This window comes from Manis javanica, chromosome 6 (assembly GCF_040802235.1).
Source record: "Manis javanica isolate MJ-LG chromosome 6, MJ_LKY, whole genome shotgun sequence".
Taxonomy (NCBI): domain Eukaryota; kingdom Metazoa; phylum Chordata; class Mammalia; order Pholidota; family Manidae; genus Manis; species Manis javanica.
This window is the reverse complement of record NC_133161.1, coordinates 65,860,556-65,875,362: the sequence shown is the minus strand read 5'-3', so window position 1 is coordinate 65,875,362 and position 14,807 is coordinate 65,860,556. Positions and strand designations below refer to the sequence as shown.

At 38.5% G+C, this 14,807-nt stretch overlaps 2 protein-coding genes across 7 annotated transcripts in view; one reads left to right on the top strand and one right to left on the bottom strand.

Moving 5' to 3' along the window:
* Positions 1-730: 730 nt before the first annotated feature.
* RPA3 (replication protein A3) lies at positions 731-3,992 on the bottom strand. The gene is made up of 4 exons (XM_017674565.3): positions 3,720-3,992; positions 2,499-2,573; positions 1,632-1,740; positions 731-1,105 (listed from the first exon to the last, which is right to left on the bottom strand). The coding sequence occupies exons 1-4, from the start codon at positions 3,816-3,818 to the stop codon at positions 1,023-1,025; spliced, it is 366 nt and encodes a 121-aa protein (XP_017530054.1). The 5' UTR covers positions 3,819-3,992; the 3' UTR covers positions 731-1,022.
* A 60-nt stretch (positions 3,993-4,052) lies between these two features.
* The window catches only part of UMAD1 (UBAP1-MVB12-associated (UMA) domain containing 1), a 257,771-nt gene continuing 247,016 nt past the window's right edge, over positions 4,053-14,807 (top strand). Inside the window, exon 1 of one of the 6 annotated variants that reach the window (XM_037019863.2) lies at positions 4,053-4,208. Coding sequence is in view for 4 of the 6 variants with exons in the window: in XM_073238789.1 (XP_073094890.1) it covers positions 4,964-4,976 (13 nt within the window). In the remaining 2 variants the exon portion in view is untranslated. The other 5 variants (XM_073238787.1, XM_073238789.1, XM_073238786.1 and 2 more) reach the window with 5 other exon arrangements.

Sequence of the window (14,807 nt, the reverse complement as noted above, 5' to 3'; positions counted from 1 at the left end):
GATAGTTAATTTTATTTGTCAACTTGACTGGGCTAAGGGATGCCCAGAAAGATGGTAAAATATTATTTCTGGGTGTGTCTGAGGTGTCTCTGAGATAAGCATCTGAATCAGCAGACTGAGTAAAGCTGGCCCTTGCCGATCTGATGAAAGCTCAAATAGAATAAGGCAGAAGGGCACAGTTGCTCTCCCTTCTTGATCTAGAATGTCCCATCTCCTGCCCCAAGACATCGGAGCTCCTAGTTCTTGGGCTTTTGAACTCTGGGACTTAAAGCAGTAGCCTCTCAGTTCTCAGGTCTTTGACCTTGGACTGTGAGTTTTAACACCAGCTCCCTGATTCTCAGGCCCTCAGACTATCTGTATCACCCCACCAGCTTTCCTGGTTCTTGAGCTTGCAGATGGCAGATCTGGGACTTCTCAGCCTCCATAACCAATTAAGCCAATTCCTTTAGCAAATCTCATGTATATCTACATATATCCTGTTGGTTCTGACTCTCTGGAGAACCCTAATACAAGTCCTCACAAATTTCAGAAGATGTAGAATTCTGCTTTTTAAATAGATTCTAGAGTGCCAAGGAAGTAATTAACATGGTGGTGTCCATGAGAAAGTAAATTCTTAACACAGTTGGCCCAGAGTTTCATTTAGTAAGTCTAAGTCCTGACCTTAACAGCTATGAAATTACAAGTTTATGCTTTAATATGTGACTGAAAGAATAACAATCAACGATCAATGGTTTGTACCATTTAAACTTTTATTAATAAAACAGAAAACTAAATTCAGACAACTGCTATGTTCTTGCATCTGATTTGGCCATATACTGGAGAAGTGATTCTTTATAAGGACATATGTGAAAAGTGTCAATATATCTGTCCCATCAAAAATGACAAGTGGGAATATCTAACAGGTAAATGAAATTAAAAGATAACAAATTAAATACTAAAACTCGCAAGAAAATCTGCAATATCAGGGACCTCCTTTAATAGTCTTTAGTGTAGCTCATGTGCAATCAGAAAATTCATAAATATCAATCATATTGCACAGTCCCCAAAGGAAAAAACTGAGGGAGATCATGGGTGATTTTCACAGCTTCATTGTAAAGTCCAAGATCTGAAAAACATTTTAGCAAATATTTAATCCACACCAATAATTATCTAAAAGATTTGTACCTATTTCTCCTTTCTCTCCCTTTTAGAATTCAACTTATTTTTATAACCTGTCTTCTGAAACTGCAACATGGATTGTCATATTAACTGTGGCTCCGAAAAATAAAAGATATGGGATATGGGATGCCATCCATTTGACATCCCACAGGCACAATTATTACCTGGTTGTGTTTTGGGTGTTAAGCATTATTTGATGCCTTCAATCCACATATTAAAAACAAAACAAAAACTATTTTGATTGCCCTATTTAAAATTCTTTTCTTTCCATAAATATAAATTAATCTTCACTGAGTATCCTACATATACAAGTGCTACTTAGAAACCAAAATGTCCTCCCCAGTTTCCTTTGGGATCAAAAAAATGCTAGAGAAATTGAAAATGTAGCAGGACTCAGACTTAAGAATATTAAGTTAAAAATTGTTTTCTTCCTAATTACATGAAACTACTAAATATCAGAATGCTTTATTTACCAAAAGGATGGTTATCTTCTTTAAACTGTATGTAAGATGCACACATAATGGTTGCCTTGGCTGTTACTCTTCCAACTACTTCCACGATTCCAGAGATTTCTTCATCAAGCTAATACAAACAAAAAATGTCAACTTGAGTGTTATCACAGTTTCAGTTGATAATTCATTTTGTATACTTAATCTTTCATTTGTATTATTAATCTTTCATTTAACAAAGTAAATTTTAGATTTACCAAAGCAAAAATTGAATTGTTAACTTGTTAAAAAATGTTTGAGTACTGTCAACATATCTGAAGTCCTGTTACCTTTAGCAGTAGCTTCAGATCCAAACATCTTTTAAGTTGGAAGACAATCACTGACATTTAGAATGTCCAGCATTTCTACAAGGAGCAATTTGTTTAAAAGGACCCACTGAAAGATATCTTTCATTATCTGTGTCTTGCATGTTCTGTATACCTCAACCAAACACCATACATTTTTGTCTTCAAAGACAAAAATTTTTTGAAAATACAATAATGATAAAATATAGTGACAACTGAAAATATGTGAACAAAAATAAGAGTAGAATTAAAAAATATGTAAAACTTGAAGAATAAAGTAATTTAAATTGAAAATTTTTCTTATGTGATTTTATGTCTTTCATAGGGAATGAGAATTGTCACCCAGCATTTAAGGATGTATTAAAAAGATTACAGAGGCCAAAGATCATTGGTTGGAAAAGTAGAAGTAAAGATAATGTAAGAAGAGGAAAAAAATTTAACTTTATAGAGCCAGAAAAGTTTTACAAGCTGGCCTTTTATACATCCACTCCAGGAATAAACCACATGAACAATTATAATATACATAGAATTAATACTTAAAACATACGGGCTCCAACAACTCAATGGTTCCATGTTTTCCTTCTCCATCTGAAAGAATAAACATTTTTCCAGTGGGATGAATCTAAAAAATAAACATACAATAAAAAAAATCCCACATTAAACAAAACTTAAAAAAATCTCATTAAAATACAAAAATTGTAAGTTTGGTAAGAGATGAGCAGATAGACCCAAACTTAGTCAATGCACACAAAGCCATTGTTTCTGAACAGTTTATTTGGTTCAAATTATTATCTTGTATTACCATATCTGGTCAAACAATGCCCAGTTAAATCTGAATTACAGGATCCTTCAGGTAAACAATACATTTTAGCACAAATATGTCCTGTGTTTTTATTTGCTAAATCTGGCATCTCTATTATAAAAACAAATTAAGGAGGGGGTTTCTGTACTACCTAAAAGTGAGATCTAGTGGCCCCCATGATTTAAATAGTACACCACCCGAGGGTGTTTTAAAAATTACGCATTAAGTACACTGAGAACTGGTGTCAGATTTGCGTTCTCCTCCTGTGAGACAGCTGCAAAGAGTTCAATCAGATCTGGGTTGAATGTCAGCTTTGCTACTTCCTGTGGCTTGAGGATTTTAACCATATATTGCTCTTTCTCAGTTTCTCCACCTGTGAAGGCGTTATAACACCTCCTGCACGAAGAGGATGTGTGGCTGAATGAACTACTAAAAAGCTTTTGTAGTAGTTTTCTTTCCCTTAGTTTTTCTCGCCTTGCTTTGGGCCTGTTTCTCCTCAGCAGGATGAGGGGGCTGCACTTTAACACTGGGGAAGAGCAGACTGCTACGGGATCTGCAAGGGACAACTAAGGAATGTTTTATGGAAAAGTGAATTAAACGAGAAAACGTGGTTTGAGAAGAGAACTGCGTTGAGAAGGAAACAAAACTAGTCAAATCTGGCTTAAGCTAAAATAAATTCATGTGGGAGTCAAGTCTATAATTTACTTAAACATAAAACGAGTGGAGGGGCCCTAGAATTTGGAACGGTGCGCATTCTAAAATATGGTGATTCCGCGCCAAAAATGGGGCTGCAATGGCTAAAAAGTGCGCAATAAGTCCTGTGCACAACAATGCAATGCGGAGCGCAGTGATGCACTAAGGCTTTCTGAACTCCTACACCCACCCTGAGGCCGCCACCCCGGTGGCGTTTGCGGGGCCCCCCCATGGGCTACCAGCTGGGATGCCCTGGGCGGCGAGCACGCGCACCTTTTCCAGCCTCCCCACGAAGCACACAGGCCGGTCGATGAATTGAGCTAGCATGCTGGCGTTGATGCGCGACCTGGGCAACTCCATCACATCCACCATGACTGCAGCGTAAACCCTTCAGCCGGCGGGCAACAGAAGGGCGACCGAACTTGCGCCTCGCGGGCGTCTATGGGGCAGATTTTCCCGCCACCAATTGGCGGAGACCAGCGCTCTCGCTCCACCAATCAAATGCGAGGAAATATCGACCGAAATCGCGCGGACGGACTTAGAGATGGGAAGCACGCGTCCGGAAGTGGAAATTCGCTGCTTAGTGACGCACAGCGTCCCGGAAGTTATCGCGGCCTCTGTGGAGTGGCAGTGCAGGTCTGGCTTAGGTGAGGCGGGGCCTGAGGCGCCTGTAATCTTTGCCTCGGCGCTGCGTCTTGACCCCGGAAGCAGGGTGTCGGGCTCTGGTGCTGATACGACGGGGGACTGCGGCGCGAGCCTCAGGTACCACTTCTCGCGGGAGGCGCCGCAGCCGACCGATTCCCCTTCTTTCCATCAACGGATGCGGAAGAGAGAGGCGGGAATCGGTGCCAGTCTTGCCACGGCATTCCTGTTGCTGTGCACGGTGCTTGTTGCCGTCTCCCCTCCTCCCGGTTCTGCGTGGGAAGTGAGGGCTTCATGCCGAGTTAAATCTCGGAATCTAGATTTCTTACGTCCGTTTTAGAGAGGGGAAGTAGAGTTGCCACTCATTTTCATTGCGTTTGTCAGGCTCCTGCTGCTCCTGGCAGAGGGTTGGCGATTACCGGCCCAAGCTGCGTCACTTACCAGCAGTTTCCCCACCTGTTGGCAGAGGGGTTGACCCGACTCTCTACGATCCTTTATGTCCCTGACAATATGGAGTAGGAGAAGGACCACTGGGTTAGAAAAGGACATGAATTTAAATAGTTGCTAGATCTTGAGCAGATGCGTTCCTCCCGAAACATAATTTACCCATCCGGAAAATTAAGGAGTAGATAACTATTTTGCAAGGTCCCACAGACTAACTTTTGTCCAGTGATTCACTGATGACTGAACTCCCCAGCACATCCCCCTCTCCATTGCTCTCCACACCCCAGGACTGGAGGGGAGAAGCTAATCTGTTTCAAGGAGATGTGAGGAGGAGATTCTCAAATCTGTCGCTGACTCCTATGACTGTTGATTTTCGGGGCTTTATCTACCGAGATTGGTTACCTATCTTGCCAGGATGAGTGCTTATAAAAATGCCTGCCAATGGTACTGAAGAAATTGGAGAGGGGGAACTCCTTTTAATTGGGGTGTGTGTGTATATTTGGAAACTGAGTCAATGAATTTGCATGAAAGCCACCGAGTTGTCATCGTTCAGATTCAGGTACTTAGTTGAGGTTTCCAGTTTAGTCCTGCAGTTGCCTTAAGCAAAGAGGATCCATTTTGAGACTTCACGTAACAAGATAGACATTAATAACCATAATTAAATGTTAGCCTCTCAGTGTTATTAGCACTTGATATATTTGTCTTTGAATTTTGCTGTTACTAAAACTTATAAAGGATTTGGTTAACAGGTGCATGTTGGTGTATAAAAATGTGTATTGGTGCAAGTCAATAAAGTATTTCATATTTCTGCACAAAGCCTTAACATTTACTGTTGCTTGTAAATACAAGTTGGTGTGCATTATGTAAGGTAGGGTACACAAGAATATCTGTAATAGCAATGTTAATGTAAGAGCAGTGCTTAAATACTAGTTGCTAATACTGTTTTGTTTTACAGTTTAAAGACTACTTATAGGTACCAATGGCATTTTTTTAAGCAGGGAAATGAGCCAGAATATAATTTCGTGTTTTAAATATTTTTGTGTCATTAAAAATTATGTAATATATAATGCACATCAAAGAGTGTATATAGCTGATATATATGGTTTCCAGAGAAATTAAACACGCCCACAGTGGGCCTCTGATTAAGTTTTAGAAATGGAACTTTACAGTTAGTAGTTTGCACTCGGTCAATTAAGTCCTCCTTATCAGACAGAAAATAAACATTCTCTTGAAATTTTTCTTAAGTACTCTATCTAAGCTTTTCTAGTTTATCACATGTATAGGCATTCCTAAATGGTATGTTTAATTTTGCTGGTTTTGACCTTTAAGTATATGGAATTATAACCATGTATATTCTTATGTGTTTCTTTTGCTTGTTTTTGAGATTAGTCCATGTTGACACATGTAGGTGGGGTTCATTCTTTTCACTCTGCTATTTCGCTATATTATTGACTGACATTTTGATTGTTGGCAGTTCTTCCCTATTAATTGCATACAGGGCTGTTCTGAGTGTTCTTGTACCTGTTTGTTGGTGCGGTTGTGCAAAGGTTTATCAGAATTGCTGGAACATTGGGTGTGTTATTTAGGCTTTACTAGTAAAACCATGTATTTCCTCCTAGTGGTGATACTGACATATCCTCTTACCAGGCGTGTAAGAGTTCCAATTAATCCACATTTTTGGCAACTCTTATTAAAAGTTTTTCCCCTAATCTAATGGATGTGAAATGGTTTCTCATGGTCTTAATTTGCTTTCCCTGGTTGCTACTATGGTTGAACAACTTTCCAAATACTTATTGGTCATTTGTTTACATTTTGGGTTTTTTGTTTTTGTTTTTTTACTGATTTTGGAGAGCTTTTTGTATTAGTATGGATAGTAATGCTGGATTTTCAGTTTTTGGCATATTTTTTTCTTTCATTCGAAAGAGCTCCTACTTCTAATATAGTTAAAATGTTTTTCCTTAAGTTTAATAAAGTTGAAAAATCAGTTAGAAAAATCTCATTTAAGAATCTAAAAGCTCTTAAAGAAATCCTAGATTTTTTTAAGAAAAATTTAATACCTTTGTCTTGCATGTTTAAAAATAGTCAGTCATTTAGAATTGATGTATGTCAGATAGGCATCAAATTTCTTTGTTTTGTTTTCATTTCAGTTGTCCAAGCATCATTTATTGATTCTATTACTCATTGCCACTGACCTTGAGTGTCACCTAGTTAATGCATATGTGTGCATCTGTTCCTGGGCTCTCAATTCTGTTTCATTGGTCTGGTTTTCTGTCCTTACATCAGTATCCACTGTCTTCAATACTGTGGCCTTGTGATAACTTTTGATGTCTGGGGATCAAGTCTTTCTAGCTTGCTGTGTTCTTCAGGAATGAATATGGATTCAGTGTGACCAAAGGAATGACAGTAGAACATTCTTGGGGTGAAAGGGTTATACCCAACTTATTTCCACAGTGGCAGGTCAATCACTAAAATCTCGTTCACTCAGAGCTAGTCTGCATACAGCAAGCTGGTCTCTGCCTCTGGGCCTCTCTTGCCTACACAGCTGTCCTCTGGGCCTCTCTGTCCTTGGCACCGCCACCACTCCAGCCTCTGCTCTGCTCTCCTGCAGCCTTGCACCCATGTCACTATGTCACCCAGAGCACTGGGCAGAGCTCTTTATATAGAGTCAATAGCAACATAATGCCCACACGTGTGTAGTGAGCTAGCCAACCAGGGCCAGGTGGATATTTTCACTTTCTTTACTTGGTATTTATTTTCACATCTCAACTTTCTTTTGGTGTTATTTCCCCTCTTTTGGAGGTACCTTCTTTGGAAGTTCTTTTACTGAAAATCTTTGGTAGTAAACCCCATCAATTTGTGGTTTTTCAAGGATATGTTTATTTTATCCTTGTTCTTGAATTCCACATTGAATTCTAAATGGACAGTTAATTTCTCTCAAAATGACTTAGATACTATTTTACTCTTATGTTTACTTTTAAATTGTGATTCTGCTGGAAGGTTTCAAGTCTCTTTATCTGCTTGATCCTCAGTTTGTCTTTGGTGTTTTGCAATTTTACTGTATAATGTATCTCAACATGGAATCTCTCTTACTTAGTTTGCTTGTGAGTATGTTGTGCTTTGTGAATCTGATAATTCTTTTCTTTATCAGTACTGGGACATTTCTAAGCAATATCCCTTTAATTATTGCCTCTCTTAAATTCTCTGACACCTTCTGGAACTCCAGTTAGAAGTAAGGACCTTTTCACATGCTCTTGACCTATGTTTTGTAATTCAGTGGCTTTGATTCTTTGTGCTGAATTCTGGATAAGTTTTTCGTATCTTCCAGTTTACTAATTCTTAGTACAGTTGTGACTCATATTCTCTAATATTAGTACTGTTTCTTACTAGAAGTTCTCTTTGGTTCTTTTTACAGATCTTAGTAGCTGCTATTAATATTCTTTGAAGTAGTTTCAGGTCTCCCTTTATTTCTACATATATTACAGAATGTAAAGAAAGTCTGCTTATAGTCTAGTTTTGATACCCATTCTTTATGGGTCTAATTCTGTAGTGTTTTTTGATTCTGCTAACTTCCTTGCTGTGGCTTGTTTCTCCATTTGTATAGTAATTTTTTATTGTAAATTCATGTTTTTTGGAACTTTTTTGTTGATTTCTTTGAGATTTAGTTTGAGGATATATTTCTCCACAGGAAGATTTCTTTCCTTCTTCCCAAGATATGTGAGCCCCTGACTTCGTCCTTGTTCCTTGTGGAATATGGACCTTTAAAATCCAGGCTTTTGACTATTAGAAGTCAGCAGTGGCCACAGAGAAGCTGTTAGCCCTAATACTTGAATGTACCCCTGTGGGTTTATAGATTTTTGTCCTTTCTGGTTTAAAGAATGTCTTTATTCTTATATCAGTTTAGCTATACATTTAAAAAAAGACATTTGTAAGGCATTAGCATGAATGCTTTTTTAGACAGCCAATGTGGGGATGCTCTTAGTCATTGAGGAAAACAAGGTCTTGGTGAAGGTGCAGTAGGAGGATGGGGAGATGCAGGGATTAAGGGTAAAGCTGAGTAGAGGCCAGAACTTGGAATGCCTCCTCATATGCCATGCCAAGGAGTTTAGCTTATCATAGTGCTGGAGGAAAGGGTTAGGTAGGGAGTGGAATGAGCAGTTTGATATTTCAGGTTGAGCATTCTGGGTTCAGAATGAAAAATGGCTTGAAGTTTCCTCATCAGGGTGCTTTTGGTATAAGTAACAGGACCACTTAAATCAGCTTAAACTTTTTTTGATTGATTATGGTAAAATATATATAACATAGAATTTGCTATTTTAACCATTTTTAAATGTAGAGCTCAGTGGCATTAGATACATTCATATTATCGTGTACCTATCACAACTGTCCATCTCTAGAACTTTGTCATCTTCCATACTGAAATTATGTACCCATTAAATAGTCTGTAGCTACCTCATATAAGTAGAATCATACAAACATTGTATTTGTATGTGTATGCTGTACATTCTGGTTGTTTCTACCTTCTAGTTGAAACTTTTAAATCAAAAGAAAACTGTTTGGAACTATTTTGAGGTGGCTTGAGTAGCCTAAGGTTTATTGACCTCACAGGGAGTGGAACCATGAATGGGAAAGCTTTTAGAATTCATGCTCTCTTCTGTCTCTTTTTAACATTGTTTTCTCTTCAGACAAATATTGTCCTTTTGTCTGGCTTATTTCACTTAGCATAATGTCTTCAAGGTTCCTCCATGTTGTAGCATATATCAGAATTTAATTCCTTTTTAATGCCAGATGATACCCCATTATATGTATAAATCACATTTTGTTTATCCATTTTCCCATTGTTGTATATTTGGGTTGTTTCTACCTTCTAGTTGAAACTTTTAAATCAAAAGAAAACTGTTTGGAACTATTTTGAGGTGGCTTGAGTAGCCTAAGATTTATTGACCTCACAGGGAGTGGAACCATGATGGGAATGCTTTCAGAATTCATGCTCTTTTCAGTCTCTTTTTGACATTGTTTTCTCTTCAGCCAAGTATTTGTTGCTTCATTGTTCCATAGACCTATATGGTTATCCCAGGCATTATGGCAGCTCCTGGGAGAATCTACTTTGCCAACTCTGTGGTCACTTGACTGTGTATCTTCCAGAAAGCTGTGGTACGGAAGGGGGCTTGGAGAGGACTGGTACAAACAACTGCTGGGAGCCCACTGTGTTAGGAAGATACTCAAGCACAGACAGTAGGAATAGGAGCCCCACGTTTTATGAGGTATCATGAGGTTGCAGGACTTAGTGGACAGGGAGTGAAAGGGAAAAGACGAAATCAAGGGAACACTTACAGTTCTGTCTCTAGCAGCTGTTTGGACCAGGATGCTTTTTTCTGAGATGGAGAATAGGGTAGTAACTCATGTGCTGACAAGATGACTCAGGCTTGGACATTGAGGCAAAGTAGCACAGAATGAAGAACATAGACTTTGGAACAGACAGACCTGGGTTAAAACCTTATACTTGCACAAACTTGACTTTTGGATAAATTATTCATCCTTTCAGAACTGCAATTTCTGTGTTAGCATAGGAGATAATAAAGCACCATAGGTTGGTGTAAGCATTAAGTGAGATTGTGTATGTAAAACATTGAGCATGGTGCCTTATTACATTAGATAATAAACTATAATTCATGATTGTTATTAGCATGACCAAATTGTCCTTAAGTATCTGTTGGACATCTTAGTGATGATGAAATAGTGAGATGGTGAAGCAGGTAGAAAACACCAGGGTGCTTCCCCACAAGGAAGGAAGCACATGGGCTTGTCTGAGAGTGGAGATCCTGAAGCCATCTATCTGGGTGATGATATGTTTTTGCCCAGCTCTGCTCAGCAGCCTGATGTAAGAAATTGTGTCTTTTTACAACCATTTGAGGATAACCAAGATGTTTTCTATACTTTTAAACCATTTGTTATGGAATATTATCATCAGAGAGTGATTCTTCTTCTTGGGTTCTTATTTCCCCTTCCTCATGTTGACCTCTTTCTGGTGACTTCTTATCGGAGGAGGGATTGACTGGTGAGATTACCTTCCTCTACCTCTGTGAACTTTGTGTTTGCAGGTAGCTTCTTGTTCCTGTGCCTAGTCCTGTAAGACAAATGAGTACACATATTCCTTAGTGCCATTTCCAGGGGCGGACAGGCACTTCGTGTGTGTGGGTTTGCCTCGCTGATACTGAGTCTTCCTCGGCTCTGTTTGTCAAGTTCTCTGAATTAGTTAGAGAATGAGGGGCAGTTTGTAGTTCTTTGCACATGAATGTAGACCTCATTCCTATGCTCTGTCCATGGAGCTTTTCATCTGGGACCGTTTGGCAAACTCTTCCTAGGCAGTTACAAACCATTGCCTGCCTTACTCTTCCCCTATGCTTGCCCAGGCCAAAAGCTGTCCTCTCTGAATGGAGGTGAAGATCTTGTGGGGGCAAGAGAGGGCAGGGCAGGGAATCTAGTTCTGTCAGACTTTGGAAAGTTGTCTACGGCCATACCGCCCTGAATGCGCCTGATCTCATCAGACTTTAGAAAGTTGCCATGCAGTCAGTGGGATATCTGGCAGCCAGCGTTTCTGGTAGACACATCTCCTGTGGAATTCAGTTCAGGCGATGGGAATGGATGAAATGCTTTCCCTGTCTTTGTGGTTCACTCTCCTGTTTTAGTTTGCTTGTTTATTCACTTATTCAGTTATTCCTTGGATAGGATTTCAGAAAATGTAGATGTAGCATGTGGCAGAGAGTACAGCAATGAACTCCTGGTCAGCCTCCTTTGGTCAAGCAGTCAGGGAGATTTGACCAGACTTTGGCATATAGTTGACAGAGCTTTTGCCCGTTTTTGTCTTGTGTTTCTTTATGTGCATTTTGATGAAAAATTGGAAGGAGTGGAACTGCCAGCTTTCCTGTTTACCCCGGAGTCTGAAGCACATCTTCAGACAGATAGCAGTACTTTCTGACTAGAGTGTTAGCAGCTTGCTAGCCACTTGCATGGCTAGTGCTGGTGCCAACTTTAAAAAGTAAAAGTAATTTTATTAGTAAAATGAATTTATTTTGAAATAGCAGAGGAACTGCAATTCAGCATAAGCAAATTATGACAAACAGAAGCAAGTCTGAAGAGACAAAGGCAAAATCAGCCTCTGTAAAGTTTTAGGAGGAAATTTGAGGAGAGTGGTTTTGAATAAAAATTCACTGGAGAAGGACAAGAGTCTGAGGTTGTGGCAGTTTCTCACTGGCTACAAGTGGTGGTTAGTGTGTGCTGCTGGGGCAGGGAGAGATCTTCCTGTTTTTTCTTAAAAACAGGAGATAAAATTCCTACTTGAAAGTGTCCTCCCTTGGCAGGAAGAATATCTTCCTTTTCAGTTAAGTGGGTGGCAAGGAGGGGGTGCATGGGTGAGAGCTCCCCCTGCAGGGCTTCCCGACTCCATTTTAAGTAGGGTTTCCTGTACTTACCAACCCCACCCTGCCCTGTGCCCTCAGTTTTACACAGGACTCAGCACCATGCTTTGTGCCCATCGCATTGTGAGAGGTGGTAGAGAAACAGACCAAGACGGCAGGTAGATGGGTCTATTCCTGAGTTTGGAGAAAGTGCCTGATCTGATTTCGTTTCTGTAGAGCCTAGAACTGTACCTGGTCAGTATTTGGCCTTCAAAACATGTTGGTTGAATGAATTAAAAAATGAACAAATGACTGACTTTTAGAAGTTTGTTTTTTGGGGAGGAGGAAGTAAAGACTTCTGATGATGAAGTTAAGTTGTATAGCAAGTCTCCAATGATGCAGATTTGTAGTGGGCAGTTTTAGGAGTAAATCTTTTTGGAAGTTGAATGTGATGGTTCCTGTTGTGCTAAATGTATGTAAGTGAGCAAAATAAGGCAATTAAAAGACACACAGTAAATAATGTTTTATTTTTTATCTTTGATTCATTCTGGATTTCCCTGTGCTAAAAAGAGTTGTGAAAAGTGTAATCTTGCATGAGGTGACTTCATTTTCCTATAGGACATTATTTAAATATATTTGCTTACTTAAGATACTTGTTTCATGTGAAAAGGTGCTTTTTGTTAGAGTTGTCTGTAGTCTTTTTCAGGATTTTTTTTTTCCCATTTTAGAGTTTGTACTGGTAGCTATCAGTAATATTTAAGCCAAGACCAAATTTTTTTATGTGCATGACAGTTATGTAGAATTGTATTTGTAACTTTTCTCAAGCATAACGATATATCATTGTGTAATTAATTTAGAAGAGTCAGAATAAGACTAAAGCCTCTAGATTATTCTGTGTCAATGAATGACCCAAATGATACAAATTATCAGTGCAGTTTGTTATAAGCTCTCAGAAGGCAGCAATTTTATCTTATAAATTTCTGTATCTCCTTATACTATATATTATTCTTTAGGAAAAATATCTGTTTTTCACATGTATTGCATTAAAAAGGGGAAGGTGTTTTTTAAATAAAACCTCTTGAAGTTAAAACATCTTATGACTGTACTGCATTACCTATTAGATGATCACACCCTGCAGAAGGGAGTAGGTTACAAAAAAGAATTATCTGGCCCAAAATGCTAAGAGTGAAGAGATTGAGAAACCCTGGTCTAATGTAATGGGAGATTTCTTCCCCACCTCCCTTAATTAGTAAGATAAGGAGAAACTTTATTATGCTGTTCCATTTTCATTTGATGAATAAGGATAGTAGAGGGAAAAAGCAGTCAGTACCTAACACTGCCTGGCTACATTCTTGATTCTGAAAATAATATGGTAGTTAATTAAAAGGAAAACAAGCAAAAATACCCACATCCAACAATTACAACAAAATTATACAAAACTTTCCTGTTGTTTCTGATAGAGACTTTGGGAGTCATATTATTTACAAAGTAATGGAGGACAGTAAAAGTGTATGAGGTCTGTTTTTAACTTAGACTCTATTCATTGAGGGAGGAAAGATCAGAGAAGTGATTTTATAATGTGTTTGAAAAGCAATTCTGCTAGAGAAAATTCCAGAAAATAGTAATTCCAGATTATGTAATACTCCCATGATATCAGGATTTTATTATCAAAGTGATAGCTAATGATTCCAAATGGTTCCTGATGGTAAAATATGCTAATGAGACATAGCTGGCAGTTGAGATTATAAAGTGCACCCTCTGTGCTGCTGTCCAAGACAATTAAAGCCAACTGTAAGTCATCAAGTGTGGTGATGAACTAGAACTAGTACTATTAACCTAGAATTTCCTGGATATATTGTGTTTAAAGGATTTCGTGTTTGAGTCCTGTGTATCCATTTCTGAAAAGCCTTAGGAGCTAAACTATAATGATCAAGAAAAAGCCATGAAACCAAGAAAAAATAATTCCACCTTAGCCCCTTTTGAAATCTACACTGTGAAATTCCCCAGAGCTCCTTTGCACTCTTCCAGAATCTTCCCCAGCCTGGTGTTTCATAATCATCAACAGGTAGCTCCAGTTCTTCTCACTTTCTAGGTATTTTAAATGTTGTGTTTTGGCTCAAGATAGTGTCTAATTTCTCAATTTGCTTAAAGTAACTATATGGTCATATTAGGGAGGTGAATTTTATTAAATCAGGTAACTTCAACTTTTAATGGCTGTTGCCTATGCACATGATGTCATTTTCCAGTTAGGTGACAAGTGAAGGGTTAAAAATGTTACATTAGAGGACAGGCTCTCTTAAAAATAAGAGCTATCACCACTTTATATTCACCTGGGTATGTTGTAAAAGCTGCACCCATGTGTTCTGAGGGCATCTCTGAGCTATTCCAGCCTAGTGAAAATGGAATGGAAATATGAGTTCAAGGAGAGAAAAAGACAATGTATGATTTCCTACTATTAGAAAAGAACTTGTTCATGTATTTTAAATGTTTGGTGGTAGTACTAAAATGTTATGATGTTTAGATTCCACAGGATAAATTTAACAGAATGAAATAAGTTTTATTTCAACATACAAATATTTATAATATGCTAGAAATTACATTCCTGATAATTCCCAGTTGAAACTTTTAGATGTCAACTTAAAAAGTGAAGGAGGTTTCATAATTTTTCAAAATTATTTTAGGGGTTACTTGAGCATCTAAGTATGATTATTGGCTTTGAAACTTTTTTGCCTGCAACCAACCTAAAATATACATGTCATGACCTAGCACATCCACCCAAAAGCAAAGTTCGTAAGACCTGACTGTATATGATGGTCTCTGATAATCCTTTGCTTCCTTTTCTTTCCTTTTCTTCTCCCTTCCCCCCTCTATCCCCCATTTC